A 17,770-nucleotide genomic window follows, 5' to 3' on the forward strand; every position below is an offset into this window, starting at 1 on the left:
GAATCCGAAATTCCACCCTTATCACCTTGACGTCCGTGGTTTCACAACTGAGCGTTTTTAAGGCAGTTTTTGCCACGCACCAACCAACTGTCGACCGATGTATTTCCGAACCAAGAAAAGAGCTTACCAATTATAAAGGCCGGCAACGGAATTGCGAGTCTTCTGGCAATGTGTGTGTCTAAAGGCGGCGTTATCACTTAACATCCTGCCAATCTGCTCGCTGTTACTTTAAAAAAAAAACGACATCTTGGTTAAGGTATATAAGCGAAGGGATACAATTAAATAAATACATTTCAGACAACGACAGAAAATATGACAATAGACAGGACCAAAGACAAGATTTCCGCTACAGAGGCCGACCAGAGAGGGACGAGAAAGATCGGACTGAAGGCCAGAGACCGGTTATCCGGCCCGAGAGATCGGATAGGGATAGGAATAGGGGGATATTTCGGGATAATCCCTTTCCCATGCAATATAGGCCGCCTTATTTATTGCGACAGGTATGATGTTTACTCCAAAGCTTAATTTTATTCATATGTAAGATTGCACAGATTCACTACCCTTTTTTTTAACGAAAATTGTTAAAGTGAAAAATGACGTAATTCTTCACATGCGCTATGCTTCATTAATTTAAGCGATAACTTCTTATGAGGGTAAACCGTTTCGTTACGTAACGCGTTACGGCGCTAGTCTGTTTAGCTTCCCTTTCTATCACGCATACGACATCGGTAGGCAGGCTCCTCCTCTCTCGCTCTAACCCGCAGCGTTAGCTGTATTTCGGACAGATGCTTTTCCCTCTCTCTCCTCAGTGCTTAGTGTGCGTTAGACATTACTGTTGACAGTGAGCATATAACCTCAAACTATCACCGTTTTTGAAATATTATAAAAAATATGATGAATTAAGCAGAATATGATCCTCGGAGTATTACAGAATTAAATAGTTTAACTTAGCTTAGTTTCACTTCTCTCGGGCTTCCCGAGACGCATCACGCACACATTATTTTTTAAAAGTGACTTTCCAATGTAGGCCATTGGACCAATCACAATCAAGCGAAACTTGTCATCATGACGTTTTACATTTTTACTAATATCTCTACCGAGGCAGGGCAATCCACTTTTATAAAATAAATAAATAAATGTAGAAGCGTATAATGCGACTCAGTTGTCATTTTGACAATAGACTTCTAAAGAAAGAAACGGAAATAATCAACAATTATTATTATCATTATCAATCAATTATTAAAAGTTATTCTATTAAGGTTTAGGAATCAATAAATTAGTTTTTTACATACTAATATATTTATTAGAATACCTATACGTCAAACAGGCATTAAAATATAGTGGTGTGAATAACGTGAACAACGCTGATTTGCCTATAGATTTGTGCCTTTAAAACCTTACCTTATTATATAATTTCTACTAATATTTAAAAAATCTCTTTAGATGTCTCCTGGGGCTTGGTGCAGACGATCCCCAGGGCCGGTCCATCCAGGTAATTTATTCATATAAATATTGGTTTGGGAATTTGTAAAACTAAATTTATCTTACATATTTAAATTTTTCAAAAATATCCAGACAATTTGCAGTTGATAAAGTATGAATGTTATATTTTATAAAAATGACATATACGGGATGTCCCAATTTTATTCTAACTCTGATAGTACTCTATCTCCGGACCACCGCTTGGCACTCTTTTTTGGACACTCTGTATATTTAATTAAAACCTTCATTTGTTTAGTATATCTTTAACTATGAGTAAAACATTGCCCATACTAAGAAACGTTTAATGGTTTGTCTATATCACTCTTGGTATATATGAGCGAGACAAAACATTCTTTAGTAATTTTTTTTTTCAGTTTTGAACCCTCCAAGACGACCTCACCCGGATAGATATACGCGGCGTTAGTTTAAGTTTTATCCAATAGGTTGAGGCGCGTTTTGAGAATATTTTTTTTTAATATTTGTGTCACCATGGTTACCATTTTTATTAGTCTGGTAGTAAACTATACGGTACTATGTTTCACTAGACGATTTAAGTTCTCCGAAATTTTAGATTTTTTTTATATTTAAATATATAAAATTTGAATCTTGCCATGTTCTTTCTTAGTATATTTTTCATTTTGAAAATTTGTGTTCGCAAAACGCGTCTTAACTTAATAAATGTTCAAACATATCCCTGTCCACTGTTTGTTTCTATAGAACTTGCAATAGTCGATGTTTCTAGACAGCTTTTTCCTTAGAAGACACGCGTGCGACAATTGGTCGTGCGAGTTTTTGGTCGAAATTTTTAAATCTAATAAAAAATTTAAACGCGATTGTTATGGAGCCAGTAGACGTTCAACCCTTATGTTGTGCGTTCGAACGTTGGCTTTTCATTGGACTTACTATGTAATTGACGTTACTATGGTAACGGCAACATCGCGAGGACTACAGCATATCTTTGCCTATGGTTAAGATATAGTTTATACTCCCACATGTCAAAATCTAACGTATGGAAGTAACACTAAGCACTAAATAGAATCCCATTTGTTAAATCGCAATAGCATTTAAGAAACTTATTTCTCAATGAAAACAGAGCGTTTTTCGTCAAAGGGCTCATAAGACAAATAACGACGCAAATACAATGAATACACGATAGTCAATAGTCGCTGAGTAAATGTCGCACGTGTGTAAATACCTTATAATTGGTTTGCAATGAAAACGATTTAAGGGACACAATTCCCTATTTTGTTTTTATTAAGTCGTAAATGTGAAATTAATTATGTCCCTTAACTAGTTTTGTGTAAATAGATAGGACATTAGGTTTTTTTAGTATTTTTATTAAAAGAGTATTTTTGTTGTTCGGGGCTGCCTTCGGAATATCTTTAATACGAATATTTATTTACTCTTACAAAAATCTAATGTAAACAGCCGATTCTGTGTTGCAGTTCTTTGAGTATTTATTTACACAAGAAAAGAAATTTCGGTGATAAATGTGGGAGCGTTCAAGTATTACGTAACGCAATTTTTGTAGATTATTGACCCCCCCTCCATGTAACTCGCCGTAACGTTATTCAGTACCCAAGAACAGTACTGTACCCAAGTATAGTAAAACGTTTCGTGACCACCTAGTGACTCTTTAGTTACTATTATGTGGTGTCAGTCGAAAAAAATATTAACAATAACGCGTAATTTAATCCCCGCCCCGCATCGTAACGTTTTACAAAAGGCCCCCCCCCCCCCCCAAATACGTTACGTGACACTTGAACGCTCCCTGTAGGCGACTAACACAGAAGTTCAAAGATAATAATAAAAAATACAAATATAAAGCTATAAACTCATGCTTTATAATAATAATCACCAAGGTAGGTAGAAAAATTGGATTTTTTTATTTATTGGGCAATAACTATAACGATTATATTCGGTGATTTTGGTTGTGAAAATATGTATATGTTGATGAAAGCTGGTTACAATGTTCCCTCACTAGTGTACCATTTAAATTGTCTCCACTTTTTAATATAAAAAGCAGAAAATATTTATTGGTCAGTACTACTCAGATCATTTGCAGCAACGGAATCGGTTGATAGAGATTCACGACCTCAAAAATAGAGATAAATCACCGGTATTCGATTCTGATGAGGCTTTTAAGCCAAGCCAGGAGAAGCAGTATCTAAGGTTAATTGAGAACTAAAAGTTGTTTTGATTTTTAATCTTACCCTAAGCGCCTGTATTTCAAAATACCTGTACCTGGTTAAGAAACATATTTTTGTGTTACGTTTAATTGTAACTCAACAGATTATATAAATTATCTACAATGACACCTGTCAAATACCAAATACTGACATTGACAGATGCACGTCTGACGTTAAGGTATTGTCCCGTAGAGTATATTATCTGTACCTGTATTTCAAAATGTATTACATTTTTGGCTCACGGTAGCCAAGCCTCGTGCACAATATCGGACATTTGCATAATGTTTTCTTTAAATTACATACATATATTATGGTCCATATTTTCAAAATGTAATCTAAGAAAAGCTCGAGTAAGATTTGTTTTTGAATACCTTTGAATGTTACCATAAATCTCGCGGCGTTCAAAATGCCGTGTCCATCGCTAGATCTCATGACGGAATACCTAGTCATTACATTACATTTTAGTTTTAGGTTGTGTTAAATAGTCCGTCCTATTGGAACTTGGATGAGACATCGCTCATTATTAACCGAGAAAAATAATTTAATCTCATTAAATTTGCCTTGAAAACAAAAACGGCAAACATTTAAATGCGCATTACATATGGAGATCCGGGCCGTGTCCGTCTAAACTGGGCAAACAAATGAGCGTTGTTCAATCACCAATCAAATTGAGGTGCGCGTCATAAAGCAAAGCCAATGGAAATCGTTTTATTACAATATGTAAGGGTGGTATTTAGGACAAGACTTAACGCTAAGTATGACTGCCGTATGCCAAGAACGGATTTTGACGTATGGAAGTCTGTTTGCGCTGTCTCGTTTCTGAACGACATCCATAGACTCGTCACAGATTTGGTTGGTGGCTCGTCTGAGCGGACTTTAACATATAGTACTTAATAAAACATTACTTTAAAACCATAATATTTTTGTTAGAAATTTCAATTAGCCATATGCATAAGTTGATTCGCACGATAAATGTACAACCTTTGTTGCTACGTATATATAAGTGAATACATATATTTATGTTAACTAGCGTTGTGGTGTCTGCGCAAACTTAAGTTTTCGTTATATTTTTAGATTCTATATTAACTGCAATAGTATTAATAAACTGGCTTGTTTTGGTTCAAAAATAAAAGTAAAGTTTTGGTATTAATATACTATTATTTTCCAGTTACTAGTGATGCTATAACAATAATAATTATTGTACCTGGTTAAGAAATATATTTTCGTGTTACGTTGTGATTCAGTGTCCTACTTGTAACTCAATAGATTATAGAAATTATGGGGTTAAGTTTGTCTACTACCACAATGACACCTGTCAAATACCAAATACTGACATTGACAGATGCACGTCTGACGTTAAGGCAATGTCCCGTAGAGTATATTATTTGTAAGAAAGTTTATTGTGACGGTAGAGTATATAATTGTTGATATTAAAGATTTTAGCGTAATTGTGTGTTTTATTGCTAGCGTTTAAGTAAATTAAATGAAAAAAATCTATGGTGTGGTAAGTATTCCGTTTTAAAAGCAAATATGCCTAGATATTATAGATATTCGTTAGATAGTTCAAAATTTAAATAAAATTTAGTATCAAAAATTATATTACGCTACCCGGCTCGCATGAAGCGCGAGAAGCATTAGATTCTCTGTGTGTCTCCATTAAATGCTGTGATCCTGGTACCGTGCCTCTATCAGACAACCGTAGGCCCCTCCACCGGTGCGCTGGCTCCTCCCATTTTACGTTGCCCTGTCCCTCTGTGCGCATACGCAAACCATCTTACGCAATACTGGAAGGGCGGTCGCCAATCAGGACAAGGACACCTGTTGCTAAGACTTCTATCTGTTTCAACGGATATTGAACCTTAGCTTTGAGAATCGCAGTACAAAATGAAAAAATCTTCTCCGACACAAGGAAATGTTCAGTTGGAACGCGATGCAGGTGATAGCTCAACACAGGAGAGCGATTACGTCAATACTAAATCGCGGCAAAAGCGAAGAGCTGCGCGCGACGAGAAGGACGAGTTCCTCGTTCTAAAAAACGAAATTAGGGAGTGGCTGCGGTCGTTTCAACGTGACCAAAATGCCAGGCTCGACAAATTGCAAGAACAACAGAACAGCCGGCTGGATGCCATGGAAGGTCGTATTGCCGAACTTTCCGCAAAATTGACAACAGCCAATAACACTAGCCAGGACATCGGAAAGTCAGTAGATTTTGTTTCCGAAAAGATCTTTGAGCTACAAGAAAAAATTGTCAGTTTTAAAAAGGATTGGACGGCATTGTCATCTCAAATAAGTGACCTGGAGGACAAACACGAAACCTTAGCTCGAGCTATGAACAAGACATGCATCGAAATCCGAAATGTTCCCAAACAATCACCAACCCCTACGAAGTCGGAGCTTTTCGATCTCATATTGAAACTTTGTTCTGGGCTTAGTATTGAGTTACACTCCGGTGATATAAGAGATGTTAGCCGTTTTACCAACAGGAAAGATAACATGAGTTGGAACCTCACCGTTGAACTGTCGAACACCCTCCTAAAGAACAACATTTTAAGTGCGACACGCAAGTACAACATTGAGAATAGATCTAACAAGCTGAACGCCAGCCATTTGGGACTAGGAGGTAACACACCTATATATGTATCAGAATATTTAACACCTAAAGCAAAGCGCCTCTATTTTCTTGCAAGGGAAATTGCGAAGTCAGAACAGTACGAGTACTGCTGGTCTGTTAATGGTAACGTATATCTTAGGAAGAAGAACGGCTTTCCTTACATTCTAATAAAAAATGAAGATCACCTTAACTCGCTAAACAAAGCATGACTGGTGTTAGTTGTAGTTTTATGTTTTTTAATGTTCTTGTTTATATTTAAATTCCTCACTTTTTTTAAATTCTACACAAAGTTTAACACGTTCTACAAACAAATATCCTATACTGAACCACTCCTCAGATACGATAAACCTATATTTTTAAAAACTACTACACATATATTGTTACTCATACACTACTCACTCAACTATATTCAGTCTAGTATACCTATTATGCAAGCTAGAACTATCGCAAAATACTATATCCTAAGTACCAATAAACTTAACTTACATTCTCGTCCTATTTGTGTGCACAGTCCGACCCAATTAAATCACAGTGTATAGACAAATCAACGATAGTAACCTTTTATATAACGACCTAGATTCATACAAAAATATTCAATTTTCAATCTGTGATCCTGAGGAATGTCAAAATGTGATCAAAAGTACTAGCAAATCCTTATCAATCCTGTCGCAAAATATAAGAAGTTTACCCTGTAATATTAATAGTTTTATCACTCTAGTAATGCGAATTAATATGTCCTGGGATTTACTCGTTTTGACCGAATGCTGGCTTCCGTCTACTAAATCTATACCAAATATACAAGGATACAACTACGCTGCCACTATAAATAACTTAACACAAAATGAAGGAGTCATAGTCTATTATAGGAAAGGTTCTAGTCCACTCATCGAGGAACCCCAAGAATTTTATGACGCTAACTGTTTAGTAATTAAATTTGATCCCTCTACTGTCATCATTTCTATCTATCGTCCACCGGGATATAGAGAGCCATTAATTTTTATTAATTCATTAACCCTACTTTTAAACAAATTAAAATCTTATAAAAACATAATTATTATAGGTGACATAAATATTGACATTGCACAAGGGACAAGTGACCAGCGCTCATGGGACTATCTGAATCTACTTGCAGAGTATAACATCCACCCCGGGTATAACGTTCCTACCCACAACCGAACATGTTTGGACCATATTATGGTTAAATCAGATAATGAAGCACACTGCCTTATAATTCAATCTTCCATAACCGATCATAACAGTGTTGCACTCCTCTTAAAGATCGAAAAGGACTATCCTCTAACTCCCCTTCAATATAAAAACAGTATCAACCTTGCTGGCTTAGATTTAGCGATTCAGGGACTGGATTTTTCGCATTTGTATTGTCTGAAAAATGTGAATGAGGTAGCTAGGTTATTTAGTGACTTATTGACAAAAGCTATTACCGATAACACCAAAGAGATAGTTGTACCCAGACGTAAAAGAATTATTAAACCCTGGGTTACACCTGGGCTCCTCAGATGTATGCGTAACAGGGATAACCTTCACAAAAAAACTAAAAAGAACCCAGCTGACGAAATTTTAGCAGTGACATATAAAAGATACAGAAAATTTTGTAATTCGTTATTAAAAAAGGCTAGGCGTGCATATGAAAGGGATGAAATTAACAAACATAATAAAAATAGTAGGAAACTCTGGGAGACCATCAATAATATTACTCAATACAAAAAACCTAGATCATCATCTACAGAACTTATGAAAAATTGTAATCCACAAGAAAAAGTAAACAGTGTAAATTCATTCCTTGCAAATGTGGGGAAAAACATTGCTGCTGGGCTTGGTAATTATAATTGTAATCGCTCCTATGCGACCACTACACCACCCCCATTAAGTAATTCTCTTGTCCTCTTGCCCACTGACAAATCAGAAGTAGAGAGCTTGGTGATGAATCTGCGCGATAAATGTGCTGTTGGTAACGACATGATATCTGGCCGGCTTCTTAAACAACATGCCAAAGTTTTGGTACCACCCATCACTTACATATGCAACCTCTCCATGGAAACAGGTGTGTTTCCGGAAATCTACAAGAAAGCTCTAATAACGCCTATCTACAAGGGAGGTGACAGAAGCCTTGTAGACAACTATAGGCCTATCTCTTTACTTCCCATCCTGTCCAAAATCTTGGAACGATTATTGAACAGGCGATTGGTTGATTTCCTCGACAAACACAATATTATTTCAGACTCCCAATATGGTTTTCGTTTCGGTAGGTCTACTGATGACGCAGTTCATAGCGTGACAGATTTTATTGTTAGGAATATGGACAGGAGGGAAAAAGTGATTGGTGTGTTCATTGACTTGTGCAAGGCGTTTGACACTGTTTCGGTAGAAATCCTCTTGCACAGAATGGAGAGGTTGGGCATCAGGGGTATGCCTCACCAACTCTTTACGAGTTACATGTCTGAACGCACGCAAGTTGTCAGGGTGGGAGAGTGGACTAGCACCGAGTTACCAGTCACCTTTGGTGTGCCGCAGGGCAGCGTTCTTGGGCCCACATTGTTCCTCATTTACATTAATGAATTATGTGGGATGAACCTAAGAAATGGAAAAATTGTTGCCTTTGCTGATGACGCAGCCTTAGTGTTCCATGGTCAAGATTGGTTTCAGGCCTTTCGACATGCTCAGCGGGGTCTGAATTTGGTATCGGATTGGCTACATCGCAGTTCTCTGGCCCTTAATACCGAAAAGACCAAATTCATGACCTTCGCAATGTCCAGGCGCGACATTCCTTCTGGTCTGGTACTTGTGTCACATGCTGGTTCATGTCTGACCGGGGAGCACTGCGGGTGTCCAAAGCTCAACTCCGCAGGCACAGTGAAGTACTTGGGAGTCATACTAGATACCTATCTAAATTTCCAGGCTCATATTGACCTACTGGCAGGTAGAATTAGAAAACTGATATATGTATTCAAAATTTTGAGGCACATTGCTAATAACACAATTATAAAAACTGTCTACCTGTCGCTAGGTCAATCCATTCTGAGCTATTGCATCTCCACTTGGGGTGGCTCAGCAAAAACCCACCTTCTGAAAGTGGAGAGAGCTCAGAGGGCAATACTCAAGGTTAGTGCCTCCCTTCCCTTCATTTGTCCCACCACAGAGGTATACAGACATTGGAAGGTACTCTCTGTGCGTCAATTGTTCATTCTTGCCACAATTTTACGCAAGCACTCACTTATCAATTATGACCAACACCTTAAAGATAACAAGCGTAGAAAAGGCATAGTGATCACTTCGAAGCCCTTTCGCACAAGTTTTGCCCAGAAATTCTTCTGTTTTTTGGGGGATTACTTGTATAATAAGGTCACTCATGCGTTTCCACATATCCCCTAACTAAACACGAGTGCAAGAAGACGGTTGCACTGTGGCTACTGGACCTCAACTATGAGGAAACAGAAAAAATGCTGACAATAATTAAATAGTTGAGTTTAAAGTTGATTCTAATCTTTGTTAATAATAGGGAATAAATTTTTAGTATAATAGTTTTAGCTTTAATAGACTAACACTTAAGCAATAAAATATAAAACATACACAGACTCACACCCACACACATACACTTAATTTACACCTACACACATACCCTATGTGGTTTCCTCTATATATTGTAATGTAATGTATTGTAATGTAATGTAATGTATTGTATTGTATTGTATTGTATCTTCTGTCGATCCGAAGTGGTGGAGGCCTGATGACCTGTAACACAGGTACTATTACCTTTAGCAGGCATCAGTCTCACACAGACTTGCTTTTTTCATAAACAGAAGTATAATATAACTGTCACTTCCTTATGTCCTAAGTTTAAGTTTTTTTTTTTTTTTTTGTGAGATATTTTTACTACAACATGAACACGTATGAACTCGTGTAATATAAAGGAAAGGACTAAAATCGTCATTCGGTTATAGGAGTACGAAACGAACAAATTTCCGCACCAGTAAAAGCCCGAGTATAATTTTGGCGATTTTTGTAAGCAAACAAACAGAATAGTATCTACTCAAACAGATTCTACCTTCATATTGGTCTTAGTTATAAATTATTATTATCACGACGAATAAAGTATATTAAAACTACTTCAATAATTTCCTTTCTTTATAATGGTACATATAATTTAACCACTGACGTCACTGAGCTGCGTTCAAAACTCGTAATAAAAAAGTTGAGAATCCGCCCCCGGACGAACGTTAGGAACAACAGAGTTGATTACACTATTCTTGTCACGCTCTAACTTGATTAATGAAAAGCCAGCTATCTCTTTCGCATACATGTTTTACAAAATGGTCTGGGTTGTAAATTTTGTTTTAAAAACTTAATATTAAACTTTTAGTTTTTGTTTATTACGACCGTTTATTAAATGGGATTAACTCGAAGGGGTTCGATCGTAAAAAATGCGTATATCGAGCATATAATGATTATATATCTGTGTGTATTTAACATATAAGTTTTGTGCCTCGATTAAAAGCCGTATTGAATAAAAATTATAGGGTAGGAACTCTGTAGACGCCTTGGTACCATACCAAACCTCTACCTAAATCGAAAATTTTTTATTAATTAAGATGTGTTCAAAAGTCAGACACGTTACTTTTGGCTTTATACCTAAATGACTTTTTAGACTAATGTCGCGTCTCAACTGCGTTCGTAAGCAATCAAGCTCATTTCTTAGCGCCTTAATGTCTTTAATTTGTTTCCGCCCAACCCCCTTTGGCGTGAGAGTTGATGATATAAAATGGGCCGGCCTACTTACCACATACACTAGTATTCTAATACTTGTTTATCTTAAAACAATCAATGTTTTAAGTAATAATACTCTTTACTGCTTTAAGACAAATGCGCGGTCATTTCTTCTTTAAAAATAGTGGAAATCATGGACAGCATACCAGCGTTTAATGATATCGTTGTGCGTGTTCTTTATGATTGACACATCACACAATTTATACACACCTATAGCCATTGATGATAATAATGATGACAACTATTTTTTTTGTGCATTAGACAGCGTCAAGTATACGATTTTTTATAATTCGTGCTTGTCTTTAAAAATTCCACCGTGTCCTCCATGTACGGTTTAGGCACTCGCCCGGTACCGCACAACCCTCCCAAAGGCCGAGAACAAATTTAAATTAAATTAAAACTTGCCCTCGAACCGGGAATCGAACCCGGTACCCCTCACCTAGCTGCCACTTAATAAGACCGCTAGGCTATGAGGCCCCTAAACACCTATTTATCTTAAAAAAATATGACACGCAGAACTTTTTTCAGCTGTTCACACTAATATATACTAAAATGAAGAGACAATTTTGTTTGCAATTATTAATCAAAAACTTCACGCCTCTAAAGTGTTGCCAGGCTCCCGGACTATAACTGACAAACAGTCAGCGCGCTAATTACGATGATTAGTGAAAATTGGCATTTATTGCACTCGCTACTGTGTTGCCAGTTCCGGCATTTGATGTGCTATAATATTCTAAATACATTATTATGTTCCCTATATTCATTCGCATTTTGTGAAGAATGTCTAGAAGTTTTTTGATAACCTATAAAACGGCTGTGAAAAAAAAGGTTCATCAGTGACAAATAAACTCTACACCAATGAATATATTTTAAACATCTTTGAGTTATTATCACGGTACAAACAGAATATGATCATAATTCTATTTCGAAAATATGAGTAATAAATTATCAAATATAATGTACACGATAACTACTTCGTTTTTTACGATAACGTTTGTTAAGATTAAAGATAATATTGTTTGGAAGAATATGAAAAAGAATTTAGGAAAAATTCAGTTCGCTACAATCCCTCGTTGTTGGGCTCAGACCTCTGACACATGACTTTTTTTTTTATGTACCTAATAGGGTGCAAACGGCCAGGAAGCTCATCTGATGTTAAGTGATACCGCCGCCCATGGACACTATCAATGCCAAAGGGTTCACATTTGTACTTTACTATGTTTTTTATACCATCAAATATTAATTGCGCTCATCTCGAATGGCCTAGTCATTTGTAAAAGTATAAATTAACGCAAAAAGTCGTTGGAATTTCATGATATTTTTAAATAATGAAAATACTTTCCAGTCCGTCCCTGTCGGCCATCCAATTAGTGAACAGATTAAAGATATACCGAGGGAGCCATTACTGAACAAATTACCGCTCTGCGCGCCGCTCCGCTATGCCACCCCTTGATGGGCTAGGTCATAAACTGAGCGAGTTTTTAATATTTTTTTTACGAAATGTTTTGAATTTAAAATAAAACTAATGAAATTAGTTACAACGATTTGAAGTTGTGTTTGTTTATATACATTTTTAAGAATCAGTTATTTAAAATATGATATTGATGATAGTTTTATTGTGAATTCGACACAATCTTTTATCTAATAAATAAAAAATAAATTTAATCCGAAAGATTTTATCGGGGTTATTCGATTAATTTTGTAATGTTTTTATTTTGGTTTATCTTAACTTAATTTTTATGTACTTTTTTCTTCTTTTAATGTACTTATAAAAATTTAGAATGTGGTATGCGCCTATAATTGGGGTAGCACTTGGCTTGTGTTTGTGTTACATTACTTGTATTAGTGTCTACTTTGTTGGTGCATAAAATAAATAAATCCGTTAACAGGACCTTTAAACAACTGTGCCTGTAAAATGGATATTTGGTACTAGTCATCAGCGTACTGCAGTTGTATAGGTACTATTCCTCATTGTACAAAAACGTTATTCCATAAGTGTGTGAAAAAATGCTACAACACCAACAGTTCACAGTTGATTTTTGTTTGTGTATAAGATGCTTTTGATACTATAATGTAAGGAAAGGAATCTTTCGGAATAAAAATTGCATTTTAAGTCGTCTTTTGTTTTAATCCAAATTTTAGAGGCATTTTTGCCTCTCATATTCTAAGATGCTAAATCGACACCCAAATAAATTATACAAGAAAATAAATACACATCAAAGAATAGTAATAGCTGTTAAAAGTTTATAGTGACAAAACGTTTTAGAGTACAAAAATGAGAAAACACCGAAGAAACTTTATCATTAACACACATAACCTAACCAAAACATACAACTAATATTAATAAAGAAAAGGTAGCTTTCCTCGCTCAACGAATAAGTATCGCAATACAGCGAGGAAATGCTGCCAGCGTATTATTTTAATGTAGGTTAAAATAGGATATGTAAGGATAAATAAAAAACGTGTGTGTAATGTACATGCGTTAGAAGTTATACTTCTTTGGCGTACCAAGATAATTTTTTTATCTTTCGCCTTATTCTACGTTTGTAAAAAAACGACACTAACAATAGAAAAAATTTACTCTCATAATTTTTCCTTACGCGCCAAAACAAGAATAACTTCAAATATACTAAAATGTTGACTATAGCTATCTTCAGGGTGTCGGTTTTTTGTGGCGGTCTGCGCGCGCATCGTACAAATTTACTCTCATCATTTTTCCCTAACGCACCAAAAGAAGTATAACTTAATAACAAATTAATAACAGTAATAACAAAAAATAGCAGTTATCATATCTTTGAAAAAAAAAGGTAGACCTCGTTTATCGCTTAATGCTTGTCCCACCGCCGACCACTCCCGTACCAGCCAAAGTTAATTGTTTTAATCGCGCCTACTTACTCGTTATGTATTGTTGGCATGCTTTATATACAATTATGTACAGTTCCTTGTGGTACGCATTCTCATTATGCTCCCAAAACGTAGAGAAGTTCAATGTTATACCGGATGGCATTTTAATGTTTTAAACTTCGAAAGTTATTATGTATACTTTTAGAGGCTTACTTACTTGGTGGTAAACAGATTGTATCCTGGAGTTCAATCGTTAGGTTATCCTTGTCTTACAAAGTTTTCCAGGAAACTATAGGTAAGGATAACCTAATGCGAAGTACTGCCAATAACAATCAATGTTTAAAGAACTTTATTTTTCATTACAAAAAAGTATGTATTTTAATTACATGAGAAACTTAATATTTATATACGAGAACGAGATAGGTACACGTCGCAACCAGCCGTCCCAATTTTAGTCGACTAGGTTCATTCTGATATGTTAATTTAAAGCCCTTTTGAATTGGTTCTTAATGTCTTCTGAAGAGCAGATAAAAACTAAGAAAAAGAACTCATCGCATTGAAAATGTCGTGGTTATTTGAAGTTCTAGTCTCTCTAGATTTCAGGTCTTCGCTCGTCTAGAATTTGATCTAGTTTTCTAATGTACTACGTATTAGACATATTTGCTAGAATTTTTTTATTGTAGTCATAAGATTACGTTCATTCTTTTCGCTGAATTTAGGATTCTTGAAACTAATTTATCATGTTCAACTTAATAGCTAATTTTAGTGTTCGCAATTTCAATTTTACACTTTTCTCTCAGTTGTTTCACAATGTATGGATAAAGTACCAAATAGCTATGCAACACATAAATTATTTGTAAGATAAATTGTGCTATTTGACATTCATTGGACTCATAGCGCATGATGGACTTTATGTGACGAATAGCGCTATCTGTCGTGAAACGCAAAAATTTGGAACTTATGTAGAACTTATCCGTACATTGTGAAACAGACCCTAAAGCTGTTCGTACTAATATTAGCCAAAAAATGTTACAATTACGAAATACCAAGATATTTGTATGTAAAGCCGTTATGACGAACACATTGCACATGTTCATTTCGTTGAAAAATAATCGGAATTATCATTAATGGACACAAAGTGCTACTGTATTTGTTGGATTATTTACTATATCATAAGTACTTAATAGCCTCCACCTATATGTAAAGAATATATTTGTATGTTTGTTGCGCAAACTGTCCTTTTACAATTTTAATTAGCGCTGATTTTCATCAGTTAAACACAGTTTGAGCGAAGTGGAGTACTTAATTAATTAAAATTTGATTTAGATTTTGGTTTTAAGCTAGCGTTTAGAGAACGTTAATCTGATGTTAAGCCCATGGACACAAATTGCCAGAAGGCTCGCATGTGTTGCCGCCTTTTAAGAATTGGTTGGTTGGAATCCCTAATTATAATCTAGAAGCAGTAAAACCAATTTTTGGGTCATGTAGGGATAACAGAGGCGATATTTACCGTATAAGTCTCTGGTATATCAAATCCAATACATTTTTGTCTCTGAATCTGATCTTTGACCTGGCACTTCTGCATGAGTTTCCTTCATATTTTTACTTGGTGTTCAGCCTTCTGTCTCTACTCACTTAAGTTTGAACCCTAGTTTCCTCACGATGTTTACGTTCATACGAGAAAGTGTTTATGGGCATAGAAATAAAAATCTGTGTGTACCTACGAACTATGAACAATATTTGTACGCTTGGGCACGCTACCAATGCTCTATTCTATATAACTAATATAGCTTTAGTACTTATAGACGTGGTATTAATTAATAATAATAAATCCTTGTAAACTATAAAAATTACAAATCAGATGGTTGTTAGTTTTGTGAATACTACGTTAGTCATCTCCATTACGTGTTCAGTTACCCTTTTAGGGTAAAGGCCTTCTCGAACTTTCCATTTGGATCTGTCCTTTGCTTCCTCCATCCATTTCTCCCCAGATATGATCGTCAGTCCATCGCTTCTGTGGCCCTCCCACGTTTCTTTTTCGGCTGTAAAGGCCGATTTACATTATCTTAGTGTTTAGGAGAGTGCTTTAGGATAGTACTTTAGTTGAAACATGTAAACGCTACGCTAAAGAACTTGTCTTTCAAGTTGTACTAAGATAATGTAAATCGGCCTTAAGACGTGATCTCATTTTCGCCTTATTGGTCCCTTCGTATTACTAATTAATATACCTACTAATTTAGACAATTATTAAATTTAGTAGTAAACCCAAAAGGCGCGTTTAGTTAATAAAAGTATAATCCTTGGTCAGTTGTGTTTGCATTCACTCAACGTCACTTAGCGTCAATTAGACCGTTTGATAAGATAAGGCTTTATTATTCATGGCTTCTGTATTAAAACCACTTAATTTCACTATTTATCAATGTTTTATTATCCCGCGGCTTTACTTTCGTTAAACTTTCCTACACAATAGGAGAGATAGAGTATTGCTGAAATTAATTAAGCCGTTTAGCTGTGAAATCGTAATCTCTTTTGCGTTTTAATAAGTTAGGATAAAAACCCGACCTTGGATTCAATTGTCTCGTAATACGGGGCAAACATTTTTCGGAATTCATTTCAATTATTACTTCTTTCTGTTTCTTATGTCTAACTTGGAAAATGTGTCGGTGTGTTGCAGGGATCAAACTTAAGAGCGGTCATATTCCTAACTGCGACCCAAAATTTACGACTTATACTATTGATAGTAAAGAACTTAATTAATAATAAGTGTACCTTATGGGCCTCAGTTTGCATTATTTGATAAACAAGTAGGTGATCAGCCTTCCGACACATTTCATCGATGTTTGGATTTGAGACATGTCGGTTTCCTTACGATGTTTTACTTTTAATGTTGAGTTAATATGTTAAATGCGCATATAGACAGAAAGTTAGGCGCACAGCCGGGGATCGAACCTACAACCTCAGGGATGCGGGACGCACGCCAAAGCTCTGAGCTAACACTGCTCTCTTCTCCAATTAATTTTTTACATTCACAATGCTCTTATTTTCTTGTCACCATTTTAATTTCATGATATTTTATTTGTAAATGGATTTTTAAATCGTAAATTATATCATTCTAGGTTTTTCCGGTCAAACATTCCTTTCCCAGACGAGATAAACTAGTAGATTATTGAATCTTATCAATATATGTCGTTCCTCTAATAAATAACAAATCAAAAAGATAAACACACTATAAAAGCCAAATAATTCATACTTAACTGACATTATCTGTGACACCTGTCAAACTGTCACGTTGACAGATGACAACGGCCTAAATGAGGAAGAAATTGCGTTGTGATTCACATAATATATTAGTATTTTGAGATGTTTTTATCAATTGATAAGATTATGATTCCGACATTATTTAAGTTGTTTGAGAAGGATATTTATTTATTTGCAAGTCAGGTGACAAGCTAGGCATATGAACTCCCGATAAAGGGGTACCTATAGGGCTAATTTTTCTTGATGATGATTGATTGATTTTATAGAATTATTAATTAACTTAAAGCTAAATGGATTCTGTGATTGGAATAGAAATGCTGTCGTTACAAATGAAACACATCATATTATATACGCCTTTTTTTATAACTATCCTCTAGGAGCATCTCTTTATAGTCTTTCTGACCCTTCAAACAACAACTATCATGAAATAGCTCGTAGTACTGAATGGCGCCCTTACATATGAAATAAACTAGTTAAACACTAAAAAAAAACAAAATTGGTCTGTTTTAATTGCTGTAACGTATTTACGTCTAATTTAATCTACACGCGACGTTTTTGGAAGACGTAGTGTACCTCCAACTAGCTAAGGTCGGGAAGTTCTACA

The 17,770-nt window shown here is 35.5% G+C and overlaps 1 protein-coding gene across 1 annotated transcript in view; it reads left to right on the plus strand.

Moving 5' to 3' along the window:
* The window catches only part of LOC125055239 (R3H domain-containing protein 2-like), a 48,598-nt gene extending 46,501 nt beyond the window's left edge, over positions 1 to 2,097 (plus strand). The window contains exons 30-32 of the mRNA XM_047657611.1: positions 298 to 500; positions 1,444 to 1,492; positions 1,857 to 2,097. Coding sequence (XP_047513567.1) covers positions 298 to 500; positions 1,444 to 1,492; positions 1,857 to 1,906 — 302 coding nt within the window. The 3' untranslated portion in view covers positions 1,907 to 2,097. The remainder of the gene's footprint in view (positions 1 to 297; positions 501 to 1,443; positions 1,493 to 1,856) is intronic.
* Positions 2,098 to 17,770: the final 15,673 nt, after the last annotated feature.

Source organism: Pieris napi, chromosome 13 (genome assembly GCF_905475465.1).
Source record: "Pieris napi chromosome 13, ilPieNapi1.2, whole genome shotgun sequence".
In the NCBI taxonomy this organism is placed as follows: domain Eukaryota; kingdom Metazoa; phylum Arthropoda; class Insecta; order Lepidoptera; family Pieridae; genus Pieris; species Pieris napi.